Source organism: Geotrypetes seraphini, chromosome 7 (assembly GCF_902459505.1).
Source record: "Geotrypetes seraphini chromosome 7, aGeoSer1.1, whole genome shotgun sequence".
Taxonomy (NCBI): Eukaryota; Metazoa; Chordata; class Amphibia; order Gymnophiona; family Dermophiidae; genus Geotrypetes; species Geotrypetes seraphini.
The window spans coordinates 9964668-9992553 of record NC_047090.1 but is presented as its reverse complement, the minus strand read 5'-3'; the positions used below and the strand labels follow the sequence as shown (position 1 = coordinate 9992553).

The 27886-nt window shown below is 43.6% G+C and overlaps 1 protein-coding gene across 1 annotated transcript in view; it reads right to left on the bottom strand.

The window, feature by feature from the left end:
• The window catches only part of PIK3C2G (phosphatidylinositol-4-phosphate 3-kinase catalytic subunit type 2 gamma), a 144905-nt gene that overhangs the window by 90094 nt on the left and 26925 nt on the right, over window positions 1-27886 (bottom strand). The window contains 7 exon segments of the mRNA XM_033952383.1: window positions 3713-3843; window positions 6212-6323; window positions 8902-9033; window positions 11766-11888; window positions 17381-17400; window positions 17403-17575; window positions 22481-22514. Of these exon segments, the coding sequence (XP_033808274.1) occupies window positions 3713-3843; window positions 6212-6323; window positions 8902-9033; window positions 11766-11888; window positions 17381-17400; window positions 17403-17575; window positions 22481-22514 (725 nt within the window).

Sequence of the window (27886 nt, the reverse complement as noted above, 5' to 3'; positions counted from 1 at the left end):
TTAATGGTCACGTTATGGCTAGCAATGGCGGTATGGCCCTGAATACTGGCTGCATGTGGACAGCTTCCTAGTTCTCCTAAATGCTGGAATATTCTGAGCTGGTGCAACTGAATACCTGGGTCTGATTTAGCCAGTGGTGGTCAGTGTTTAATTAATTAATTAGGATTTATTAACCGGCTTTTCATGTGAGGTTCACCCCAAATGCTTTACAATATCTTGTACAGTAATCAGGTGCTCTTTGAGTGTTTTCCCTATTTGTCCTGGTGGACTCATGGTCTAGCTGTAGAACCTGGGGACTGGGGGTTTGGGTGGCTCGTCTGGGGTCACAGGGAGCAGGCTGAGTGCTGAGGCAGCAGTTTTAACCTTTAGGCTACTCCCCACCTCCCACCCCCACCTATAGAAATGATGATTTTAAACTCTTGTAGGCTCAAAGCATCTATTTTACCTTGTTGATATTGATTTCAAAGTTTTCCAAACGCTTATAAAAAATGTCAAAGCGATTTACATTGATAAAATTAAACGTAATGAAACATAATAGATGGACCTAGACCATGACAAACTAGAAATTCGGGTAAGGAGGGTAAAACTACAATTTTGTTAAATAGAGGAACAAACAGGGGGAAAACATTGACGGAAGGGTTTGCCCAAAAGGCTAATTTATCATTTGTGATGGTGGAAAAGGTCACTAGAGCTCTCAGGAACTACCCGATCTACCAGAAACACCAGAGCCAGTGAAACACCAGTGAAACACCAGAGCCTCCCACTGACCTCTGGCTGTGCCTTCGCAACTAACAATCCTTTGAGGCTGCTTTGTGAACAAGTTGTTAAGTCAACCTCAAGAGTTACCCAGAGAAATCTTAAATCTTGAAGTTTCCCACCTGCAGACCAGTTCAATTTTGTTTGGACGATTTGCTCCTGACTAAAATTGAAGCAGTTACGTGTGAGTGGAACTAGAGGTGAAGTGAGATGAACTGGTTAGCATCAATATGGATTCTTAGCTATTCGAGGTTTGAATAAGAGGGTACGATATCAACTTTCTAAACTGGGTTAACTTAGAATCCTAATTGGCTTGGACCATATTTACGAAGCATTTTCCCCATGGTTTGTAGATGCAGATCTGAAACTTACTGCAAGATGCAGAGTGGGTCCCAAAAGAAACGATTTTAAGCTAGTATTTCTATATTACAGGCACAAGAACCTTTATCTGAAATTCCGAAAACCGAAAAGCTTCAAAAGCCGAGATTTGGAAAAAGGACAAAGCGAGCTGCAGATTCCACTCAGGGTGGCAGTGAGAAGCAGTTTGGAACATGTTTGTGTTTGAAGTTATTGAAGTGTATAATGTTTGGTGGCAATTTTATGGTCTTTTAGTCTGTCTTTTTCTGCGAAAACCGAAAAGTTCCAAAAACCAAAATGTGCCTGGTCCCATGGATTTCGGATAAAAAGGATCTTGCACCCGAATATTGTGTACACTTCTGTACCTGCTGAAGCCCAAAAACCTTGTAAAAATGTACACCTGCTTCCAATCAAATGGCTTCATATGAGCCACTCCAAACAAACAAAGCCTAACTCAAAAAGGATCTAAGAAAATTCCACATAGAGAAACCTGCCCTGTGTCTATTGATTTTTTTAAATATTTATTCTTTTTATATATTTCTTTGCATATTCAAAGCTTGGATGGTAATCAGTGTTCAGGGGACTCAGCTGGCATAAAGTCTACCAAGGCGATTTCCTACGAGAAATACACCAAATAATGGTACACGGCAGGTATGCTCCTTACATTATAGCAGTGGCTTGAGCGCGGTCTTCCTAAGGGGGCAGCACCCCCCCTCCCCGCTCCTCTCCTTACCATGCACGCCCCTTGCCTTCCCCTGTAACTTTTTGACTTCCCTGGCGCAAGGTTGCCCGACGCATCGGTGCTCTCTGTGAAATCACTTCTAAGACCCACGCCTTGGAAGTGGCGTCAAAGGGCGAGCCGACACGGATGTAGGCATGCTGCTGACGCCGGAGAAGTTAAAAAGGGAAGGGGGTGCACGCGTGGCGGGGGAGGGGCACCGTTCACCCTTACTACGCCACTGCATCAGACACCTCTCCATGATATGCGTATGACTATATATAAAAGTCCCAATAAAGTGAAGAGAATGAAAAGAAAACCAAAATGATCAGTGAAAGCAAAAGTAACTACAGAATTCACATGAAATACAGATGTACTAATTAGAGAATGACACGGTGACAAAATTCATCACCGTTCCCGTCCCCGCGGATAACCGCGGGAAATAATCCCATGTCATTTTCTAGTGTCTATTTCAACCTCGGTCTATTTCAACCAGCATTCTTCAAAGCAAAGCTTGCGGGTCAGTGGTTGTGGCCATTCATACTCTGATTCTTATGTGAGCCAAGGATAATGAAGCCATTGTGACATCACTGATGTGATTGGCTCTTAGGCACTGGTGGAATGAGGCATTATGACATCACAATATCTGCTCTGGATACCAGAGACTGTAATTCTGTAGTGTCTGTTTCAACCTCAGTCCTTCTACACCAGCATTCTTCAAAGCAAAGCTTGAGGGTCAGTGGTTGTGGCCATTCATAGTCTGATTCTTATGTGAGCCAAGGATAATGAAGCCATTGTGACATCACTGATGTGATTGGCTCTTAGGCACTGGTGGAATGAGGCATTATGACATCACAAGATCTGCTCTGGATACCAGAGACTGTCATTCTGTAGTGTCTGTTTTAACCTTGGTCCTTCTACACCAGCATTCTTCAAAGCAAAGCTTGTGGGTCAGTGGTTGTGGCCATTCATACTCTGATTCTTATGAGAGCCAAGGATAATGAAGCCATTGTGACATCACTGATGTGATTGGCTCTTAGGCACTGGTGGAATGAGGCATTATGACATCACAAGATCTGCTCTGGATACCAGAGACTGTCATTCTGTAGTGTCTGTTTCAACCTCAGTCCTTCTACACCAGCATTCTTCAAAGTAAAGCTTGTGGGTCAGTGGTTGTGGCCGTTCATACTCTGATTCTTCCCTCTCTCCAAAGAATGACATGAAGATTGTTTACCGCAGTTATCCGCGGGGACGGGAACGGTGATGAATTTTGTCACCGTGTCATTCTCTAATGTGCTTATCTTAAGAGTGTGAGGACTGCTTATCTGAGCCTTATCCGAACCAATTTACAAAGTGACATAGGTACTGCTATGACTTCTGATCCCGTACGAAACCTCTTGTACACTACAACCATCTTAGCAACAGCTTCTTACGGTTCCCTTTGTCCGTCAACAACTCGCAAAACCATTTATTCTGTAGTCACCCCCACTCTATGGCATGCCCTCCCCTTTGCGCTAAGATGGGAAACTAACCTTAAAACCTCTCTCTTTAAGGATGCTTTTGAGATTGAGTTAAATGGACCACCTGAGTCTTTCTCTAATTTTTTATTTTACAAATTGTAACCCTCCCCTTTTTCCTCCTATGCCACGTCTTGACAATTCAAATTTTCATATGTCTGTCCTTACCCTTGGTTTTATTTATCCTTGTTTGTTTTTTAAAAATGGTTTTCATAATGTAAACCGCTTTGGTACTAAAGTGGTATATCAAACCATAATAAACGTGAAACTTGTTTGAAATAGATGCCTAAGTGACCTTAAAAAAATGACCCTCCCAAAGCCATACAGCCTCAGTCACAGCAATGCGTCGTGCAGAAGAACTTACAAAGAAAGCGAGTGCTTTTGGGACAGGTTGGCAATGTATTTCACGCTCTCTACTGTCGGTGCTTCTGTGTGATTCCTATTCTGTGCAAGCTCTGGCTTTACGAACGCCTGCTCGGCTCTTGGACAGTCAATCTACAAAACAAAAGGAGCCCAAAGAAAATGATCTCGTAGGCTTCAACTAGCATTTCACATGGTTCACAAGGCAGTTTGGAAATTGGCCGCTGTAGTACACCGATGCTTCCCATGTCGGAATAAAGAATAACAGCTATTCTAAAGCTATCACCTGGGAAATTGGTTTTCCTTGCTTGATTTCACATTATTTAGAAACAGAAGATCACACTAGTTACACACAAATGGGCTTTCCAAGTCAAACGCACGCATGTTAGATTTGATACATTCCCCCCATCAGAAATCCATACTGAGGGAGTGTAATATGCCAGGGATTTCTGCAAAAAGTCAGATAATCACACAATCATAATGGATGTGGACCGCGTTTATTTTTCTGTAAAAGTAAATAGGCAGAAGGTTATAACTTGCCCTTGAGCGTTTCAGCTTCCACCAGAAGTTCTCTGCTTATGTCTACATTCACTCTTTACAATAAATGAAGTAGGACGTCAAAGCTGAATTGGGTTATTCCTGCTTAATTGGCACAGGCTTGCTGTGGCTTTCCTTTTGGTTTCATAACTTAAATTACTGGTGTGGAAGGGTAGGCAGATGATTCTTGACTGCTACTAAATACATTAATGCAATAGGTTTGCTCAGACCCTGCCATTAAACTAATCATTGGGTTTGAAAAGACCTGGAAGGGCCTGAGAAGGTATCTTAATAAGGAAGAAGGCTTTTGAAGCAAGACTTTTAACATCTCTTTGTACAAGAAAGGTGGTTTCAGTCATTTTGCAGTTTATTAAAAAAAAAACTGTAACTTGTATCGTCTACATTGAAGAATAACAAAATATAGAAACCTGACGGCAGATAAAGGCCAAATGGCCCATCCAGAGCATCCACTATCTCCTCCTCTCCCTAAGACAGGGGTGTCCAATGTCGGTCCTCGAGGGCCGCAGTCCAGTCGGGTTTTCAGGATTTCCCCAATGAATATGCATGAGATCTATTTGCATGCACTGCTTTCAATGCATATTCATTGGGGAAATCCTGAAAACCCGACTGGACTGCGGCCCTCGAGGACCGACATTGGACACCCCTGCCCTAAGAGATCTCACGTGCTTGTTCCACACTTTCTTGAACTTAGACACAATCTTTCTCCACCACCTCTTTGGGGAGACGATTCCACGCATCCACCACCCTTTCATCTCTTCATCTCATTCTACGCTCTCTCACAATTTAAAAAACATAAAACCAAAAGAGTGAAAAAAAAAAATACATTCAGAAACGTATAGAAATGAAGAGGTTATAACATAAAGATAAATGAAAGTTTAGAAAGAGTGAGGTCAAGCCCCAGACTTGCACATCCTGACATGAAGAAGCTTTAAAATGATTTCTGAAATGAAGCAAACTAGTTTTATGTCTTATGATAACTGGCAGAGAGATAGAGAAAGCCCCACCTGGGTTCTCTGGGAAGACTATCTTCCATTTCATGTCAGTAGCTTTGACTCAATGAACACAACACTAGCCAGAATTTTGAACGTGGCTGCCTTGTGACTTGCCGAGTCAGGGAAGATCCTGCCAATTCCTGAAGGATCGGAGAGGGAGGGGGCTGCTGACCCAAGAACACTAGGCAGCAGGAACCAGAAGCCTGGCCATACCTCTTTTCAAAGGGCCCCAAAACCTGGCAGGAAATGTGACTTTACAGCTTAACACAGAACTCAATGCAGAAAGGAAGAAATGGAGACGCAACATCAAAAGAAGAACAAGAAACTCTAGTCATAAAACCTATGGACTCGGGATTCACTTATTATAAGGAACATTTTCTGATGTTGTTTTGTGAGCTTGGAATGGAAAATATTTCACAGAAAAATTCTGATGTGAATGCGTGCAAGGAAGTTTTGATCAAAAGAGCTGAATTTGAGGAATGGTCACAAACCCAACAGATTTAGCACATTCAGATTTTCTGTAAAATCCCCCTAGTCTTCCTAAAGCCATAGAGAAAAGGGACCCATAACTATACAAGCAAGTTAGGCAGTGGATTTTTGTGGGTGTCAGTCCTTCTGCTGCCGTCCATCGTGTCCTATAGAAAGCAACACTGGAAGGAAGGATTCAGTGCAGGGTTTGCAAGCTCTGACACACTATCAGACCATGGCTCCTTGCATGAGTTTTCACAGTAACTGGAAGAGGGGTGAGACACTTCCTGACGCTTCTGAGGCCTCAGGCTGGATTTATTACTGATGTGAGAGCAAAAAAATCTAGGAAGGGGTAGTCTTGGGGTGGAGAGAGAACATCCCCTTCCCCACCCCCTCACCACTGTGGTAATTAAATATAAAATTCCTCTCTAGAAATTCCATAGCTGCTTGTCATGTAAAGGTCTTTAGAATGATTTGTTCCTTACCTGCAGGGTTACACTGGTTGGAAGGCTTGGATCAAATACTCCTGGGGTGATGATCGCTGGGGGCTCAGAGTTCGTGGCTGTTCCAAGGAGCAGAGGACCATGAACAAGGATTCTAAAGGACAGACAGAGGTGTTGGTATCTGAGACAGGACTAAGCACTGGAAAACAGACCTATAAAAAGTACATCAGGATTCATAGTCTTTCTAAAAGGTCTTGCTGCGAAATTCACAAAAACATCAGTCGTATCCATGTGCACAAATACCCAGCAGAAGATAGAAACATAGAAACATAGAAAGATGACGGCAGAAAAGGGCCATAGCCCATCAAGTCTGCCCACTCCACTGACCCACCCCAATAGTCTAGATGCTAGTGACTCGACCTACGTAGGGATCCCACGTAAGTGTCCCATTTTCTCTTAAAGTCGAGCACGCCGGTGGCCTCGACCACCTGCACCGGAAGCTCATTCCAGTGGTCCACCACCCTTTCCGTGAAAAAATACTTCCTGGTGTCACTACTAAATTTCCCCCCTCTAAGTTTAAGCGGATGCCCTCTTGTGGTCGAGGGTCCTTTGGGGAAGAGAATGTCATCTTCCACCTCGACACGTCCCGTGATGAACTTAAATGTCTCAATCATGTCCCCCCTCTCCCTGGGCTTATCACTGAAGTTCTACAAAGTGGTAGACCCACTTTCTAAGGTGCGCTAACAGATTTAACGCATGCTAACAATTGATGCGTACTAAGAAGCCATTAGGTATAAAATGGACTTCTGCAATTTGTGCGTCACGCACTACCTGCATAGGCTCAAGGCGACTTACAGAGAATAAAAGGGAGTACATTAGGGCAGGGTCATGGAGGTTGGTTGGAGAACTAGCAGGAAAGATATAGGAAAAGATCAGGATGAAGATACTGAATGATTCGTATAGAGTTTGTTAATTGTAGGTAAATGCATGCAAAAGTGATTTGTGCATGCTTTATTTCGAGGTGCCCATAGGAGCTGAATGCCCCAACCCCTCACTGAAGAGTCTTTGTTTTATCAGAGCGCTAATTCCGGAAGGATTTGTGTCCATTGCCTTCGTCTACTAGAAGTGAAGCCGTTCACAGCTGGGATGGATTCGTGTTGAGTATTTTTTTTATATACCGTAATGATCATTATAAGTACAATAGGAATTGAAGAAATTAATTATCCTATTTCTGTTTTCAAACCTCTAATCATTTTGAAGTGACTTCTGGCATTCTGCTAATAGTCTTACAATCCTTTATTTTTGAAAAACTACAGCGACTGCTTCCCTTTCATAAATATTTAACTTCTCCTACGTAGGATTATAGGATTACATTTTCTTCTGCAAGCTAATAAAAAGAGCAAAGCTCGCTTTTAAATAATAACACTGCTCCATAATTGATGGCTGTAGGCCCGTCCTCAGCACTTTTCAACAGTGTGTGTCGTAACGCTTTGCCTTTGGGGACTGGTGTGCAAACATTGCATTATTCTCTTTCTGCCTCCCCTGGTTGAAGCAGCTCATTCAGCTCTGATCCAATCATGTCGCCTCTTACATCTCAATTTGCTTCATATGTAGAAATGTTTACACGTTGTTGGAATCGGGTTAGACCTGGCAGAATGCCATTCATATTGGTCAATGTGCAGACGACTCCTGCTAACACCCAGTGGGTTTAAAACATAGTTTTTAGTCCGGTCTTTTTATTAAGGGTTTTTTTTTTTTTTTTGTTAAAGATTGAATATTTAGTGAACCATAGAGAGGAGTAGCAATTCGTGGTAGAAAATGTGAGCCCACCAAAACCCTACTCTACTGCCATAAAGGCTATTGGGGTTGTTTTGGGGGCTCACCATAGCCTGTAAGGAAGTTCTAGTGAGATGTATATCTGGCACCCTTTATGTGAAGTTCACAGCAGTGTCCTCTAAGGTACCCCAGTGCTTTGGGGTCATGTCTGGATGGCCAGTCCATTACAGAACTGGCCCCTCCAAATGGTCTTGTTCTAGGCTTTTGGGACTTGGACAAAATTTTGGCCAAAAATTTGGTATAAAGACGGACGTCCCAGTGGTCTGGGTGTCCAGATAGAGGATTAAAAATAAAAATTCTACACGTATGGTGGTTTGCCTTGAAAAATAGGCATTTTCTTACTGCCGACTTTGGACGTCTAGCGCCATAAGTCTAAATCAGACTTAGATGTATGTTTTGAAAATGCCCCTCCATGTAGAGTAAATCTAACAGAAATTTAACTAATTATAGAAACATAAGATATGTCTTTATATACAAAATTAAGACTAATAGACCACAAAATATATTTATTTTGAACAAGAAAACCCCCAACCAACGTCAAATGAAAATATGCAATACACTAAAGCTGGAATCAGCCTTGCATCTAATTTATGCTGCTAGGGGAGGGGATTTGGCCAGTCATAAGGAGCTCTCAAGTGTGAAAACTCGAGTCCTGCCGGTATTCACACAAAACCTCACTTGCCCTCCTTTGGAGGCTTTCAAGCTCTCTCTCTCCTGGCTGGGTTTTCACGGAACAACAATTTTTATTCTACACGTACCTTAGTGCAAAGCGTCAATTGCAATGGAATGTGAAAAATTAAAGCCCGGTTTAAAGCAGATTACAGGAAGTAATCCTAGGATTTACAAAGTTCAGACACGCCCTTACGCTATCATAATATTCTGTCTGGTGAACTTACCGTTTTGAATAGAGAGGTAGGCAAGTCCAGGCCAGAGTCTGTGTGCTGTTGGAAGTCCTGTCTGTGCCCCAAAACGTTATTAGCAACATGGTTTCATAAGGAAGACTTTTGGATGGCACCGGAAAGCTGATCCTGAAAGAGAATAAAACATCCACAATGCCACGAAACATTTAATTAACCAATTAATTTGACCTTGGGACATCTGTGGCTGGTACTGTGTGTTTAAACTGGCACCTATGGCCACAGGACCATTTTCCTGGGCCTTTTCGGAGTTACAGAGAAGAGGTTTGTGTGCATTTCCAGCTCGTCAGGTCTCTCGTTCTCAGGCTTCAGCTGTTCCCATGAGGGTTAAAACTGTTTAGTTCCTCCTTATCCTAATGCTAGATTCATGGCTAGAGAGCTTTTTTCTACAAACATTGCACAACAAAATCGGCAAGACAACTAAAGACAGATTGACAATCTTATTTTCATTTTCTGAATTCAGCTGGGTCAATATTGCATACGGTATTACAAACGGGATCTTTTACAGATCCCATGATCTCCACTATTAGTATCCAGCCCAGATCCTCTTCTCCTGTGCTCTCATGGCTTAATAGAAGACTATGGCACCTTTATTGCCTCTTGCTCTGACTTCCATGATATGGCGTGTTGGCGTGAGAAGATTATCTCCTCTATCCTGTGCCACCTCTACAGTGTGAAGGTCTGTTTACCTGAAAGACGACTTATTCCTTCCTTACAGCTGCCAGGGGGTACTCAGTGCATCTCCTCTATATGTCAATGGACTTTTATATAATAACAACTTTTGTTTTATATACCACAAACAGTTTGTTTAATTACGTTTAATACTTTTTTGTGGACTTGCTTTTTGCCTATTTCTAGGAATCCTATCCACATAAATAACACGAAAACATCATTAAAATCCTTAACACATGCCCGACCAGAACTCAGTTTAAAAATGTACAACTTCTCCAAAATATCCCGGGAAGATGTTCAGCTCACCTTTCTTTAATATCTCCCCAAATATCCTAAACGAATAATATAGCTTTATCTTAGGAGTTATGTCCAACAAAGAGTTTATTCCACTGGAAGGGAACTAAACAACTGAAAGCCTTTTTTGGTTCAGCACCTTAATTTCCGTTTTACTTATACTCATGTCTGTAACTTCCATGTCATAGTCACTTTACATGACAAAAATAAGGCTTGGAGCCAAATCCTAGATTGAATTCTCAAGCAGTGAATGTCGCCGAGACCCAGCAAAAGCTGAACTCCCCAGTCATTAGGAGCAGTAGAGAAGCTTCCAGTAAACAATTCTGAACCTTTTGTAACGCTCCCATTGACCTTTTTGAAATATGAATAAATTCCCAGCCTAAATGCAAAAGCAAAGCAAGTGTGTTTGTGTTTCTGTATCTGACGATGTCAAGGCATGAGGTGCTGTGCTCTGGAGAAGCCATTTGGAGACACATCTGGGCTTTTCATTCCTCTCTAGAGGGTTCTTGAGTTTTACATATTCTCTCGCTTTACCTTGACCTGCTTTGAGTTGCTGCAGTTCTGAGTTCTTATAGGGTTGTTTTGGGGTCTTTGCTATTGTCCTGCATGAATGATGTCGATTTATCATTCTGACCTTGGTTTTCTGAATACTATTTCATAACTATCCTGGCTATTAATATTCCATAACATGGATATTGAACACATGGGTGCCATGACAACTGATCCACAAACATTTTCCAAACAGCCCCAAGTACGAGCTTTGCTGAAGATTAGAAGTCCAGAGATGATGGTAAGTGGACAGAGCACAGAGCCAACTCAATTCTCTTCATGCCCAGTGAGTGAGCATGAGAATTCTAGAAGTTTCTCAGATCCTAAGAACATAAGAATAGCCTTACTGGGTCAGACCAATGGTCCATCAAGCCCAGTAGCCCGTTCTCATGACGGCCAATCCAGGTCACTAGTACCTGGCCAAACCCAAGAAGTAGCAACATTCCATACAGAATCCCAAGGAATAGCAAGATTCCATAACCCCAAATACTAGCAACATTCCATGCTACTGATCCAGGGCAAGCAGTGGCTTCCCCATGTCTTTCTTAATAACAGACTATGGACTTTTCCTTCAGGAACTTGTCCAAACCTTTCTTAAAACCAGCTACGCTATCCTTTCTAACCACAACCTCGGGCAATGCGTTCCAGAACTTAACTATTCTCTGAGTGAAAAAAAATTTCCTCCTCTTGGTTTTAAAAGTATTTCCCTGTAACTTCATCAAGTGTCCCCTAGTCTTTGTCATTTATGATGGAATTTTGCAGACTTCAATCATATCTCCCCTCAGCCTTCTCTTTCCTCATACGAGAGGAGTTCTATCCCCTTTATCATCTTGGTCAAATACTAGATCTTTGTTAGAGCCCAGTAAAATATAATGTCATCTGGAGAGGAAGATATTCTCAGTGACCTTACCTTCAAAGTTCATAGGGGATAATACATTGCTAGCACATTCCATTGCGCTACATTTTCTAGTGTAACAGCTAAAGCACCAAAATGGCATGTTGCGCACCTTATGCTCACAGGGATAAGGATCTTGGGACATATCTTGCACAACGCTGTAGGTTCTAACAGGAAGATACATGTTACTATACAAAGAGTCATTGAAAAGTTCCCAGCCCAACCAACAAAGTTGAGGCAGTCTCCATTGAGGGCTATACACTTAGTCCAGCGATTTTCCACTTTTTTCATTCCGTATTTTTCCAATGGAACAAAACAAAACAAAAAAGTGGAAAATCACTGAACTAAGTGTATACTGGTTGGGCTGAGAAATTTTCAGCGACCCCTTGTACGTCAAACATGGAAGCATGCAGCCAATGAAGACCAAGCTTACTTCTCATTCCAGTGTATGAAATAAAAGAGGGATTTGCTGATTGGTTCAGTCTTCTTGTTCTCAGATTGACATATTTTCTTTCCAGCGTAGATCAATGAACAGGAAACAGAAATGATGTTGAAGCTACAAGGAAATAAGGAAGAAGATCAATATTTAGTAAATGAAATGGACGTAGATGTGTCATTCCCACAACACCCTGAGGTATTACGAATGAGCAGCTCGGACAGATTTGTTTCTCAGATTCCTTCCCTTAGTGATCAGCCAGGATAATTAAGACCAACATAGTACTCTAATTTGGTGTTTTCCCAATTTCCAGAGGGACACAAGCACTCATAAGAACATAAGCAATGCCTCTGCCGGGTCAGACCTGAGGTCCATCGTGCCCAGCAGTCCGCTCACACGGCAGCCCAACAGGTCCAGGACCTGTGCAGTAATCCTCTATCTATACCCCTCTATCCCCTTTTCCAGCAGGAAATTGTCCAATCCTTTCTTGAACCCCAGTACCGTACTTTGCCTTATTACGCTCTCTGGAAGCGAATTCCATGTGTTCACCACACGTTAGGTAAAGAAAAACTTCCTAGCATTCGTTTTGAATCTGTCCCCTTTCAACTTTTCCGAATGCCCTCTTGTTCTTTTATTATTTGAAAGTTTGAAGAATCTGTCCCTCTCTACTCTCTCTATGCCCCTCATGATCTTATAAGTCTCTATCATATCCCCTCTAAGTCTCCTCTTCTCCAGGGAAAAGAGACCCAGTTCCTCCAATCTTTTTCTCTCTTTCTCTCTCTCTCTCTTTCTTTCTCTCTCTCTCTATTTCTCTCTGTCTCCCTTTCTCTCTCTCTTTCTATCCCTATCTACTCTCTCTATGCCCCTCATGATCTTATAAGTCTCTATCATATCCCCTCTAAGTCTCCTCTTCTCCAGGGAAAAGAGTCCCAGTTTCTCCAATCTTTCTCTCTCTCTCTCTCTCTCTTTATTTCTCTCTCTCTCTATTTCTCTCTGTCTCCCTTTCTCTCTCTCTTTCTTTCTCTCTCTCTCTCTCTATTTCTCTCTGTCTCCCTTTCTCTCTCTCTTTCTTTCTCTCTCTCTCTATTTCTCTCTGTCTCCCTTTCTCTCTCTCTTTCTGTCCCTCTCTATGCACTCTTTAGAAATCAGCTAATTCCTTCACATTAGGGTCAGAGTAGCTGGAACCAGAATTGGACCTAACCATGTGAACCAGACCAGACATCTTTAATAAGAGCAAATCACTTACAACTCTGCAGAATAAGTGGCTTTGGGAGAGTGTGAACAAATGGGGGAACTGCCTTGAAACAGCCCCACGTGTTGGCTAGAATTCTCCCCCAATGCGATAACGATAAGTGTTGAGCTTTTTGCCTAATTTCTAACTGCTTGAGAAAACAACTTGAATATTAACAATAAGCTCTACTGGACATTTGCATCTGGTTTTGAACGGAAGGGGAAGAAAATTAAAGCAATGTTTCCCATGAGGACTAATGAAGAGGTCACGATGAAATAGCTGGAAATACCGCTGTTCATTTGAGCTTGAGACTGATGGTCCGAGGAGACAATTATAAGAAGCTGTGGGATATATGAATGTTGTATGCACTTACAACTATTACCATGTTGATGCCTGTCGCAAATGATTCCGAGAACACTGTTGTTGCTTTACCAATAGAATGCTGGGTACTATCAAGAAAGGTATTACAACCAGAACAAAAGAAGTTATCCTGCCATTGTATCGGGCGATGGTGCGCCGGCATCTGGAGTACTGCTGGGTATGGCGATACTCGAGAGGGTTCAGAAAAGAGCGACATGATTGATAAAAGGTATGGAAAACCTTTCATATGCTGAAAGATTTGAGAAACTGGGGCTCTTTTCCCTAGAAAAACGGAGGCTTAGAGGGGACATGATAGAGACTTACAAGATCATGAAGGGCATGGAGAAAGTGGAGAGGGACAGATTCTTCAAACGTTCAAAAACTACAAGAACGAGAGGGCATTCGTAAAAATTGAGAGGGGACAGATTCAGAACCAATGCTAGGAAGTTCTTCTTCACCCAAAGGGTGGTGGACACTTGGAATGAGCTTCCAGAGGGCGTTATAGGACAAAGTACGGTTTGGGGGTTCAAGAAGGGATTAGATAATTTTCTGAAGGAAAGGGGGATAGATAGAGGATTACTATACAGGTCTTGGACCTGATGGGCCCCCGCGTGAGTGGACTGCTGGGCATGATGGACCTCTGGTCTGACCCAGCAGAGGCACTGCTTATGTTCTTATGTTGAAAACCTTTGATTTAGGCAATTGCCTAAAGCACCATATCTTGGAAGGTCCTGACTCGGAGCTTAAAGCATGATTGCAGCAAATCTAGGTGGCACCATACCCAGCATCAAAAGGAAAATCAGTGCAGAAGCTGGGAGCCAGCCATGTTCGCGGGTGATAGACAGTGAGGACCTGAGCAGAGCCAGCCTAGAAACTCCATATCATGCTCCTTCACCTTATAGCTCATCTCTGGGAGATGGAAGGAAAGGCTCTTTGGGATTTCCTAGTGACTTGTATTGACCACCGTCAGGGACAGGGCGCTGACTTTTATAGACCTCGAACTGTGAGTCTCTCATTTATGCTCTAGTCACTTCGAAATTAAACCATTGCAACATTGTTTCGATTAAGAAACTGCAAACTCTCCGAAATTGCTATCCGAGTCCTTGTTAACGCTCGAAGATATGATCACATTTCTCCTTTTTTAAAGGAATATCACTGGCTACCCGTTAAATTTCGCCTTATGCGTATAAAGCATTACAATCAGGTCAACCGGACTATTTAGGGAAATTATTAGTTCCCTATAAGCCAGGGGTAGGGAACTCCGGTCCTCGAGAGCCATATTCCAGTCGGGTTTTCAGGATTTCCCCAATGAATATGTATGAGATCTATTTGCATGCACTGCTTTCAATGCATATTCATTGGGGAAATCCTGAAAACCCGACTGGAATATGGCTCTCGAGGATCGGAGTTCCCTACCCCTGCTATAAGCCTTCTCTTAGCCTACGTTCATTGACTGCTCTCCAACTTGCTTTACCTGCTGTCCATTTGTTACGTCTAGCATCTACGCAGAAGTCTGCCTTTTTCGCAGCAATTCCTCGCCTGCGGAATTCCCTCCCAGTCATAATTTGTTCTGAGTTATTACATTACATTAGTGATTTCTATTCCGACATTACCTTGCGGTTCAAGGCGGATTACATAAAGAGTTATTTGGACATTTAGGAATACATAAGGCGTTATCTGGACATTTCCCGCGGTTTTACAGAGTGGAGCGGGTTTGTCTTTAAGGATTTCTTGAATAGCAGGGTTTTTATTTCTTTTCTGAAGGTTTTGTAGTCTTGGGGCATGATCAGTAAATTGGAGAGTTGGTAGTCTAGTTTTGCTGCTTGAGTGGCCAGGAGGCCATCGTACATTTTTTTTTTCGTTTGATGTTTCTGATTGGAGGGTGCGTGAATGGAGTGTGGGTTCTCCTATGTCTGGTTGTGGTTGGTTGGATTAGTCGGTCGATCAAGTAGGCTGGGCCGTCTCCGTTTATGGTCTTAAATAGTAGACAGTAGAATCTGAAGAGTATTTGTGCTTGTATTGGAAGCCAGTAAAATCCAGATCAATGGTTAAGACACATCTTTTTGGTTTAACATTTTTATGAGAGGATCGGTGACTTAGGATCCGGTTTCTTTTTGACAACTATTTAAACCAGATGTAAACAAAAATTGTTTTGTTCTTAGTTTTTTAGATTTATAGATTATTTGGACTTAATTACTTTTTGGGGGGAGGGGGGGTCTTTGCTTTGCTTTCCTATTTTAAATGGCATCCTTTTCATTTCGTGTTGTTATATATTTTGTACACTATGCTGTTGATAAATCGAAGCGCGGTTACAACTTTAAAAAAAGATAAACATCGATCTTGTGGCTCCACGAGAGCTTGTGTCATTGCTGCGTCCAGACAGTATGGCACAGTAAACACTGAGGTAACGAGAATTCAAACAGGGCTTCGTCTCCTTTAGAGAAACCAAGGCAGGGATTTTATCTTGCCTTAGCCTGCCGCCAGCGCATCTTGCGCTGATCTCAATGTCAAGTCAATAATCTGTATTTACATGCAATTTCATGGTTTTATAATAGTGGAACATGAAGACATGACTGGGTTTTTAAATCGTGAATACTCCTTCTCTCAGAACAGACATAGAAAAGCAGAGAAGCCTGAGCTCATCTGGGCAAATGACGCTGTGCTTTCCTCATTTCTTTGTGAGCTTACTGTTAATTGCACCTGCACTGTGCATTTGTGGCAGCAACTCAAGTGCTAAAAATAGTACTTTCAAAGGCTTCTCGAGATGCAGAGGAAAGAGAGAGCGAGGATGCGAAGAAGATTCAAATGAAGCTTCTGAAAGTGCCACTTGCACGGCATGATGACTGCTCAGGCGACAGCGTCCTGGTCATAGGTTTGTACAGGAATTGAGGAGGGAAGGCGGACAGCGGTTTGGAGTTACTTTGAGTTAGACTGCTGTTCGAACCTGTTCATAGCTGACTACACACTAGGCCTTCCCTAATGCAGACTCGGCATCCCAAGGTCACCTAAGCGCACAACAGGGACACGAGAAGAGCTCGGTGATGCATTTCGGCCTACGATTTATGATTATTATTATTGTGCATTTATAGGTCAACTGTTCTCTATGTACACAAACAAGCAGAATTATACAGTGCGACAAGGCGGTGGCTGCTGCCAGAAGGATGCTGGGCTGTATAAAGAGAGGTGTAACCAGTGGAAGAATGAAGGTGCTGATGCCCCTGTACAGGTCGTTGATGAGGCCCCACTCGGAGTAATGTGTTCAGTTTTGGAGACCGTATCTGGCGAAGGACGTAAGAAGACTTGAAGCGGTCCAGAGGAGGGCGACAAAAATGATAGGAGGTTTGCGCCAAAAGACGTATAAGCAGAGACTGGAAGCCCTGAATATGTATACCCTAGAGCAGCGGTGTCAAAGTCCCTCCTCGAGGGCCACAATCCAGTCGGGTTTTCAGGTTTTCCCCCATGAATATGCATGAGATCTATTTGCATGCACTGCTTTCATTGTATGCTAATAGATCTCAGACATTCAAATACTTCAAAGGTATTAATGTAGAACAAAATCTTTTCCAGAGAAAGGAAAATCGTAAAATCAGAAGACATGATTTGAGGTGGAGGGGTGGTAGATTCAAGAGCAATGTTAGGAAATTCTACTTTACGGAGAGGGTGGTTGATGTGTGGAATGCGCTTCCGAGGGAGGTGGTGGAGAGGAAAACGGTGACAGAGTTCAAACAAACATGGGACGAACACAGAGGATCTAGAATCAGAAACTAATAGTAAATAGTGAAGAACTAAGGCAGTCATTCAGTGAGCGGTGCGGGACCAGACAGGCATGCCGCTCTGCCGCTGCCGGAAAACATCAGGCGAGACAGCCGCCGGAATTAAAAAAAGGTACTGGGAGGGAAGGGGGGAGGTCCTGTCCTGTTTTGTTGAAAAAATAAATGGTCATGTTAGTGATTATTCATGTTTTAATGTTGGGGTGTTTTGATGGGAGTCCCTCAGTTTGAGTAATAGTGACATTCCTGACCTTTTCATCCAGTCAGACGGAGTATTATGGACTGCGCAGAGTGTGAAACTGAAGTTGGATTCCAGGCTGGTCTCAATGTATGAAAGGTTTGGGAGGTGTTTAACGGGTCGCATGTCCTCGTGGAAGCTGGTGCAGTAGATATGATAAGATGGGAGATGGCCCTGGAGAGATCCATCGATGCTGTCTCAGCTGAAACTTGAAAAAGACAAAAAGCCAGAGTTAAGAAGGAAACAGGGTCGTCTGGAAACTGGTGCCCAACATCTACCCAACTTATGGCCATGAAAGAGTCAAAGTTGAAACCAGTTCTCTTAATTCCAGAGACTCTGGGCTAGATGCACTAAAGGCAGCGATCGTCACTAAACCTGTTTTCACAGCTTTAGTGGTGATCGCTTTTATCGACCTGACGCACAAAACAGACCACTGCGCGTTTTTCCCCTTTGATCAGCGATTTTCTGATTCGGCCGCGCAAATGAGCTAAAACCCCATGCAAAGAAGTCATGCAATTGATGCACTAACATCGCTTGGCTATTCCCACCAAAAATGGGGTTTTAGCGATCAGAAAACCCGATTGGTCTAGACCTGTGTAACTGTGCAACCGACAGGTCTGCCTGTTTTTTGTTTTTTTTTCAATGGTATGCAAAATATCTGTCCCATAAAAAAAAAGTCCCTTCCTCCCCGATGACTTCCACGCAGAACACCCCTATGCCATAGCCTCCCCTGTGCCAGGCACCCCAAGCTACTGTCTCCCGCCCCTGAACCCCCAGAAAATGACAGGAGAGATACCCACTTCCTCCTGGCACCGGACGCCCCCCCCCCCCCCAAACCTCCCCGTACCTTTTTGAAACGTTGCAAGCAGGAAGCCCACTCTGAGGATCCTGCTTCGGGCCCACCAATCCTAAATGATGGGCCTTCCCCCTCCCTGGTGCATCATGTGATGAATGGGGAGGGATTGGTTCAGTCACCTAAGGCCCTTGGGAGCCTTTGGCTCCTCCCTCTGTAACCAGGATCTCTCCTCACTGCTTCTTTTCAAGCCATTCTTGGAAATTCATTATTGGCCCTTTAAAACACCTGTTTAACCACATTCACTAGAATTCATCTAAAGATTAGCATGCGCTAAAGGCTAAGATGAACTTTAACGTAGGGAAATGCAAGGTCATGCATGTAGGGAAAAAGAACCCGATGTTCAGCTACAGAATGGGAGGATCACTGCTAGGGGTAAGTAACCTTGAAAGAGACCTGGGAGTGATGGTAGACACAACTCTGAAGGCGTCGGCACAGTGCGCCACAGCCTCAAGAAAAGCAAACAAAATGTTGGGTATCATTAAGAAGGGTATCACGACCAGGTCATCCTGCCACTGTATCGTGCAATGGTGCGACCGCATCTGGAGTACTGTGTCCAGTACTGGTCGCCGTACCTCAAGAAGGACATGGCGGTACTTGAGGGAGTCCAGAGAAGAGCGACTAAGCTGATAAGGGGTATGGAAAACCTCTCATATACTGACAGACTGAAAAATCTGGGGCTGTTCTCCCTGGAAAAGCGGAGACTTAGAGGAGACATGATAGAAACCTTCAAGATCCTGAAGGGTATAGAAAAGGTAGACAGGGACAGATTTTTTAGATTATGGGGAACCACAAGTACAAGGGGGCACTCGGAGAAATTAAAAGGGGAGAGGTTTAAAACAAATGCCAGAAAGTTCTTTTTCACCCAGAGGGTGGTGGACACATGGAACGCGCTTCCGGAGGCTGTGATAGGCCGGAGCACGTTACAAGGCTTCAAAGAAGGTTTGGATAGGTTCCTAGAGGATAAAGGAATTGAGGGGTACAGATAGGAGTAGCGGTTATAGGGATAGTCTGGGACCATTGCTCAGGCAATGGGCCTGATGGGCCGCCGCAGGAGCGGACCGCTGGGCGAGATGGACCTCTGGTCTGCCTCAGCGGAGGCAACTTCTTATGTTCTTATGTCTTAGCATTTAGCATGCAATAAATTAGCGCACCTTTCTGCATGTGTAAGTCTGCACATAGTCACGGAAATGATGGTTAAATATAGGCAGTTTCTTATAGGAGGAGGGGTTAAGGCCCACATGGAAGTCAGAATGACAGGTGCCCAGTTACAGGGGACATTATGAACTGCGAGTATTTCTCAGTTACTTCAGGCTTCTTTTTCTGGTCCTGCATCCTTTCAAAGGTACAGTAGCTGTTGTTTCTTCATGACTACAATAACCAGAGCACTTCTCCCACGGGGTTTTCCTGTCCTTCCTATCCATAACTACTACTATTTATTATTTCTATAGCGCTGAAAGGCGTTATACTCTACATTTTAACATACAATAGACAGTCCCTGCTCAGAAGAGCTTACAATCTAATTTAGACATAAGTGGATATACTGTTTTTGAATCTTCACCCTCGCACTAGATCTTCAATCAAAAAAGTATCCTCAGAGATCACGAAAGGGCAAATCCATATAAGTATTCTGAATGTTTTATCATTCCCTCTGGGAGAAATTCCTTAACTCCTAGTTGTCTATTTTGATTCGATTGTCAACTCTGTCGATCAGGGATTTCACTGCATACATCTGGCAGTGCTATCGAGATGATAAGAAGTGGTAGTAATATTCAGTTGCTTAGCGAGGGTGAGAGGTGCCCTTCCGCCGCCATCATCTCTGCTCCGCTCCTTCCCTGATCCCCCTGCTGCACACACCCCCTCCCTTTCTCTTTAGTTGTTCACCGCTGCGAGCAACAAGAAGTTCAACGTGCTCCTCTCGCCCTGTCGGTTCTCCCTCTGATATCACTTCCTATGCGCCTGGAATTGATGTCAGCAGGAGAGACGACAGAGTCGTGAGGAGCACGTTGAAGTTATTGCTCGCAGCGGTGAACAACCGGAGGTACGGGGAAGGGAAGGATAGGTGCGCGTGTGGTGAGGGGAGGAGTGGGAAGAGGCGGGGTGCCAGCACCCTCACCAACATGGCACCCAGGGCAGACCGTCCCTCCCACCCCCACTCCCCCTTAAACTCTGTGTTTTCAGTCAAGTCTTTGACGCTGGGAGTTTTGTGCAGGAATGCGGTGTTTCAGCTGCAGAATTACCAGGAAAACTGCCTGAGATTTTCATTTGTAGTCTTCCAAATTTGCTTATAAAAGATTTTGTTATGAAGAGAAGCTGTAATATTTACATAAAAGCCTGTTTTCGAATGCATTTGGAGTCGTGCTGGGAGGTAGCCACATTTATCGCTCCCGAACGCTGCTTAGCGAGAAGCAGATAAATTACAGCCCACTGAACAATGGCAGTTCTGTTGCGTATTGTTAGTAACGCAGAAGACAGAATGCCCTTGAGCTAAATGCTAACTGCTCCCATTCATACCAAACAATACTTCTAAAGGTCACATGGCAAGTAGGAATATCTACTGCATCTGAAATCAAACCTGGTTTCTAATAGCTTTTCTGGGTTATTTGCATAATACTAAAGGATGTACACGGCAAAAAATGTCCTTTTAGGTCAACTTTGGGTCAGGAGCCCATTTGATTCATCATTTGGGTCCATTAAAGGCCACGAGCAAGCACTTTTGCACATTGTGGGGTTTCCCATCCACTTTTAATCAAACTTGCTTAAATCACAGAGATAGGAAGATCTCACAGAAGGGAACGAGAGGTGAAGGATAGTAACAGGGTGACAAAGACTCCACGCCAAGGTCAAAGCTGCAGCACCGGGACGCCCAGATTCACCAGACATGTCCTCCTTTTGAGTGGTTTGGATGGCTTTCCAAAACCCAGCACTTTGTCCGGGTTTTGAAAAGCTTCCTCCCTGTCCGACAAGAGAAGGCAGCGCGGGGGCGGGGCTAGGGTGGGACTGAGGGCAGGATTAGGGCGTTACAGGGCAGGGATGGGCAGAACTGGGCGGGGCTGGGAGGCAGGTCTAGGGGGGTCTGGATTTTCTGATTGGAAAATCTGGCAGCCCTAGGGACAGGGGTGATGCAGAAGATCCCAAACACAAGGGAAAACTAAATTAACAATAACATTGGCTGCAAGGCAGGCTGTCTGAACCCACAATAACGAACAAGCCTGCCTCTGTTTCATTTTACCCTGTCATCTGTTGGTTGGTTGTTTTTTTTCTCCCACCCTCTGCTTAGTGCGTTGCCTGAAAGTGTTTTACAAAAAGAGGTGCTTTACAATAGCAAAAGCAAAGACAGTGGAGAGGACAAGAGGCAAGACCTGCAGATACAAATCTTTATTACACTTCAGTAGGGCCATGTTTTGGCTATCAAGCTTGGATCGGGAGTCTTGATGTGCTGGAAAAAACAGGAAAAGACCATTCGAAGGGGTGCTGCAAAGTACTCAGCCCAATCAAGAAGAGAATGACGTGGATATGGTTCAATCAATGATCTGAAACAAGGTCAAAACAGAGAATTTTGTTTCTGCAAATTGGCACTTAATTTGCACTCTTTTCAGCTACAGTGGGAAAATAACGGTCAGAATTTAGGAAGTTGGGCTGAGAACTTTTCAGCACCCCCTGGTATGTAATAAAAGTGAGCCAAGTATAGGACAATCAAGCCCTTGTGACATCACTGATGAGGTTGGCTGTTATTGGTAGAATGAGGCACTATGACATCACAGGCTCAGCTCTGGTTACCAGTGACTGAAAATCTTCACACCATCAGGGGGTGATGCAAAGTTCTCAGCCCAACCAGGAAGAGAATGACGTGGAAGTGGTTTAATCAATGACCTGAAACAATGTCAAAACAGAGAATTTTGCTTCTGCAAATGATAACCCTCTTTTCAGCTCCAGTGGCAAAATAACGCTCAGAATTGAGGAAATTGGTTGGTTGGGTTGAGAATTTTTCAGCACCCCCTCGTACAAAGTCCGAAATTCTATGCACTGCAGCTTCAAAGTATAGGACATTTCATCAAACCTATACAAGTCATCACTCGTATTCAGAAGTCACAGAAAGCTTTCACCCAAGCAAGGAAAATGCAACAGGGCCAGTTCAATTTTATAAGCGCTGATCAAGCCGTATGGAAGACCCATCTCTGGGATCTGAACTGCACACAGCACACAATTCAAGTCATATCACAAAAACACATAAATAGAAATAAAGTAGGAGAATCAAACCTTTTGTAGGACTTCCGCTGTACTGATACATCGCCTAAAATGAAACAAGGAGAGACTATTATTGCAGAGTTAATGCTTCTCCAATTGGACAGCCTGATGTTTGTTGAGGTTTAACATACAGTCATGATGTAGAAACTTATACCATAATCATAACTAACCCTTCCCCCCTCCCCCGTTTACAAAATCACCATAGCGGATTTTAGCGCAGGCTGGTGCGCTGCTCCCGATGCTCATAGGAATTCTATGAGTGTCAGGAGCAGCGCAGAGCATTCCATATGGCGGCCTGCGCTAAAAACTGCTCTAACTCCAGATCTTCAAAGTGACATAACATAACTAAGCACAACTTTCTATGTTATAAAGAGGGAAAAGAGAGAATTTTCCAGCTGCCTGCACAGACAGAAACTTCCAGATCCACGCTACCTGTTCGATGTGCAGCTATTTAAAAATAATACATGTTCTCGTCAAAATTTCATGCTCCTGCATTCTTAAGTTTTCCTTCACGTCTAAACCAACCCTAGGAATATTAAACATACCTGTCACTGGAGTCCACAAGTGCTTTTAGATCAGTGGTCTCAAACTCGTGGCCCAGGGGCCACATGCGGCCCGCCAAGTACTATTTTGAGGCCCTCAGTATGTTTATCATAATCACAAAAGTAAAATAAAAGTTTCATGATCATAAGTCTCTAGCTATAAATGACAATATGATTATTAAGACTTAGCCAAAAGGAAAGATTTATAAACTCTAAAGAGTTTTACCTCATGCAAAATTGTCATTTTATTTATTTATTTTTTTTATAAATCTTTATTAATTTCCAGAACTGATACAAAGTGCAAACAAATATACATTCAAACAAAACATAAAACAGCACTCATAATCGAACCTAATTTTAACAAAGTAACCTTTTCCTTCCCCCCTCCTCCCTCCCTCTCTGGATTTGTGTAAATCTTTATTCATTTTCAGAACTAATACAAAGTGCAAACAAATGCACGTTCAAATAAAACATTACTTATAGAGTTAAACAAATATTAAACATAGTACCCTTCTCCCACCCCCTCCCTCCCTAAAAATTGTCATTTCATTAATAAGACATTAACTATTTTTTTCTGCTGCCCTCCAGGTACCTACAAATCCAAAATGTGGTCCTGCAAAGGGTTGGAGTTGGAGACCACTGTTTTAGATGGTGCAGGATACAGTTTTCGGAGAGGTCACTTTGGCAAATTGCCATAAATCCAGGTAAACATTTAATTTTATTATTTCTACTCTGTCTATAACTAAGTGGGTTCTAAATGCGAGAATTCTACCATTAACTAGATACTGGCTTGTCAATCTCAAAGTGGAGATGCAAGTGATGCCTTCGACTGTCTTCTGAACTGCAAGAAATATGTAAGGGAAAGGGGATGAGGCTTAAGAGACCACCTTTCTGTGGTTACAATCAAAGTGGGTTTACTTAAAACATAAGAGTTGCCATACTGGGGCAACCAAGGTCCATCAAACACATTATCCTGTTTCCAACAGTGGCCAACCCAGGTCCCATGTACCAGGCAGAAACCTCAACAGTAGCAACATTCCAGAGCTGAGATTGTGACATCATAATGCCTCATTCCACCAATGCCTAAGAGCCAACCTCATCAGTGATGTCACAATGGCTTCATTGTCCTATACTTGGCTCACATAACAATTGCCATACTGGGACAGACTGAAGGTCCACCAAGCCCAGTATCCTGGTTCCAACAGTGGCCAACCCAGGTCCCAAATACTGGACAGAAACCCCAAAAGTAGTAACATTCCAGAGCTGAGATTGTGACATCATAATGCCTCATTCCACCAATGCCTAAGAGCCAACCTTATCAGTGATGTCACAATGGCTTGACTGTCCTATACTTGGCTCACATTTGAACATAAGAGCTGCCATACTGGGACAGACCAGTAGCCTGTTTACAACAGTAGCAGGTCACAAGTAGCTGGAAAGATTGCAAGGAGCAAAACAGATTTTATGTTGCTTATCCTTGGCATTGGATTTCCCTAAGCCATCTTAATAATGGCTTATGGACTTCTCTTTTAAGAAATTATCCAAACCTTTCTTAAACCCTGCTAAGCTAACCGCTTTCACTACATTCGCTGGCAATGAATTCCAGTGTTTTAATTACCAGTTGATTTAAGAAATATTATATACAGGTATTTATTTTGTACCTGGGGCAATGGAGTCTCAAAGAGTCCCAGTTCCCCTGGTTCTCAGACCGCTATAGTAGCCATTAGTCTACTCATGTACCCTGAAACCTGTTCCTGTGATAGAAAATGCTGCCCCTTGATTCTCAGCATAACACAACCTATGCATAGAAGGTAAAGAGAGTCACTGCGCCCTTCTGACCTCAATGCCCAAGATGGAGGGTAAATGTCAAGTGCCTTGGTCAACATAATGGAGCTGAACCAGACAATGCTTTAGGAACAAGCAGGGCCGGATTTTCCTATAGGCTAACTAGGCTTCCGCCTAGGGCCTCAAGATCAAGAGGGGCCTACATTCAAATTGTTAGCAAAATTAAAATTACACTATTCTAAAAACAGTGAACACTAAAACACTGAACCGAAAATAAGGAGAAATTCTACGCATATGACTAATAAACCAACATACAAATGTATTGGTTAAGATCAACGCGTTTGGCCCACTGGGTCTGTTCGTTTGTATATACAGTGGTGCCTCGCATAACGAACGCCTCGCACAGCGAACGCTGCGCACAACGAACTTCATGTCTCGCTTCCTACAACGAACTTCGTTTCACACAACGAAGTCGCCCGAGCTGCATCCTTCCGCGCAGGCACCGCGCTTAACTGCCCTCTCTCCGCCTGGCTCCCTGTGCAGTGGCGGACCGTCGGCTCGCAGGGGCCCGGCGCCTACTGCTGATGCGTTGGGGGGGGGCGGAGCTACTCTCGCCGCTTCCCCGATGCTAGAAAAAAAAAAAAATGAACAGTTAAGTCCCAGTTTTTGCCGCTGAGACTCTGCCCTCTCTCACTGTAAAATTAGACTCTACTTAGTCTGTCTTTAAATTTAAAAAATGTGTGTTGTTTTAAAAAACAATTATGTTTTTAGATGTATCTAAATAAACATAATAACAAAAAATTTATCTTTTTTTATGTCATCTTAGCATATTTTATGCTACAGAACGAATTATTTTTTTTAACATGTATTGTTATGGGAAAACGCGTTTCACATAACGAACTTTTCGCATAACAAACTTGCTCCTGGAACGAATTAAGTTCGTTGTGTGAGGCACCACTGTACTAGATTGCACCAAAGTATAGTTCATATGTTCACTGATTGCTATGGCAAATATTGACGTGCCTTATGCTACTAAGCTCTGGTTTGTTCTTGCATCAATAAAGTGCAGATTGGTGGAGATTGGAACAGACAAACGAACAGACCTATTGATATCCCGACATTCGGTTATATTCGTGTTACTTCGATAATATGAAACACGTGTTAATGTTATTAGAAAAGATTCTTATTTTAGGATTGCGTACTCGATCATTTGATTCTCGCCTTTTGAGTTCAGTAGGTTCAATACTTTAGTGAAGTGGCGTGAGGTGTGCTTCTGTGTCACTCCTCACAGCGCCTGCGCCAGCGACTCATCAAAATTCAGCCAGGGTGGGGAATCCGAATTGCACACGTGCTCCAGCTCCGGATCGGATCCCGCCGCTTCTCTCTCCCCCCCCCCCCACCTCTTTCCTGGCTCCGGAGGGAAATCGGTCTCAGCCCCGGGTGGGGGGCGTGCGCCGGTCCCCGGTCCGATCCTGCCTCCGGTTCAGGTTTTAGCCGCTTCCCGGTTACCTCAGTTCCGCTTCGGGATCGGAACCGGCTCCGGCCGCAACGGGGCGCCGACTCGGCTTCTCCCTTTCTTTTTCTCGCCCTGGGAGGAGGATCGGGGAGGGAAAGACGTCAGTCCGGAAACAGCTGGGCAAAGCCCAGCCCCGCGGGGAGAGAGGCAAAACGTGGATCCGTCAGGACAGGGCGGCCCAGACTGGCATCAGGGGTGGGGGGTTTCAGTGGAAGGGGGATGGGAGGCAGGCAGGCTGGCATCGGAGGGGGGTGGGGGGGGGAGTTCAATGGGAGGTGAAAGGGCCTCATAAGTGGAATAGCCTAGGGCCTCTTTTCATCTAAATCCGGCCCTGGGAACAAGTCAACAAATAACCTGCAAAATTGCCCCTTTTTCTATAATTGCATCATGATCAGGACTTTGAGGGACTTCTACACTTCTTACGAGCAGTTCACTGACAAGAGTAGGGGAAGCAAACTTTCATTCTCCAAGCTTGGGGAAGGTCTTTCTGGAAGACTTGAATCTTCCTGGGTCCAGCCGGACAAAACCACCAGCACATCATTAGTACATGAGTACTGACAGTACACACGGTTATTACAGCTCCGAAAGAGCTGTGACTGTATAAAACAACGGGGGTGAAACGTTTTAAAATCATCTGAGCCTCTTTCAGTCTGTAGGCTCAGTTCCTCATGGGGATCATCAAAAGAATGCACAAATCTTGGTCAGAGGAAGGACAGAGCAAAAAGAGGAGAGACAGATGGATTTGTGTGCACAGAACGCTGCTTTACAGATTAGGCCAAGTCTGTAAATCCTGAGCTGAACCTCGAAGCATTATGGCTGAACTCCAGATCTTCAAAGTGACATAACACTTACTGCTTAAACTGCAATAGCTAAGGAATCAGATTTATTGGCGATCCATTACACCCCAGAGACACTTTATTACATTCATTTTGACAGAGTACTTAAGGAGACACACTTTCAGGAATGGTTACACGATTGGGTAGAGTTCCTGCCCTTCTTGAATTGCATGTTAGTCCATGTAAAAATGCAGAAAATGAGTCAAAATAAAGGCAGCGGCAAAGAAGGCAAATAGAATGTTGGGCATGATAAAGAAAGGAATCTCGAGTAGATCGGAGAAAGTTATAATGCCGCTTTATAGGGCAATGGTCAGACCCCACTTGGAATACTGCGTCCAACATTGGTCTCCCTACCTAAAGAAGGATATAAAACTGCTGGAGAGGGTGCAGAGACGAGCAACCAAACTAGTGAAGGGTATGGAGAAACTGGTATATGAGGATCGACTTAAAACACTGGGATTGTTCTCCCTTGAGAAAAGGAGACTGCGTGGGGATATGATCGAGACCTTCAAAATACTGAAAGGAATCGACAAAATAGAGCAGAGAAGATTATTTACATTGTCCAATTTGACACGGACAAGAGGACATGAAATGAAGCTAAGGGGGGACAAGTTCAGGACTAATGTCAGAAAGTTCTGCTTCACACAGAGAGTGGTTGGCATCTGGAATACTCTCCCAGGGGAGATTATTGCAGAATCGACAGTCCTAGGCTTCAAAAGCAAACTAGATGCATATCTCC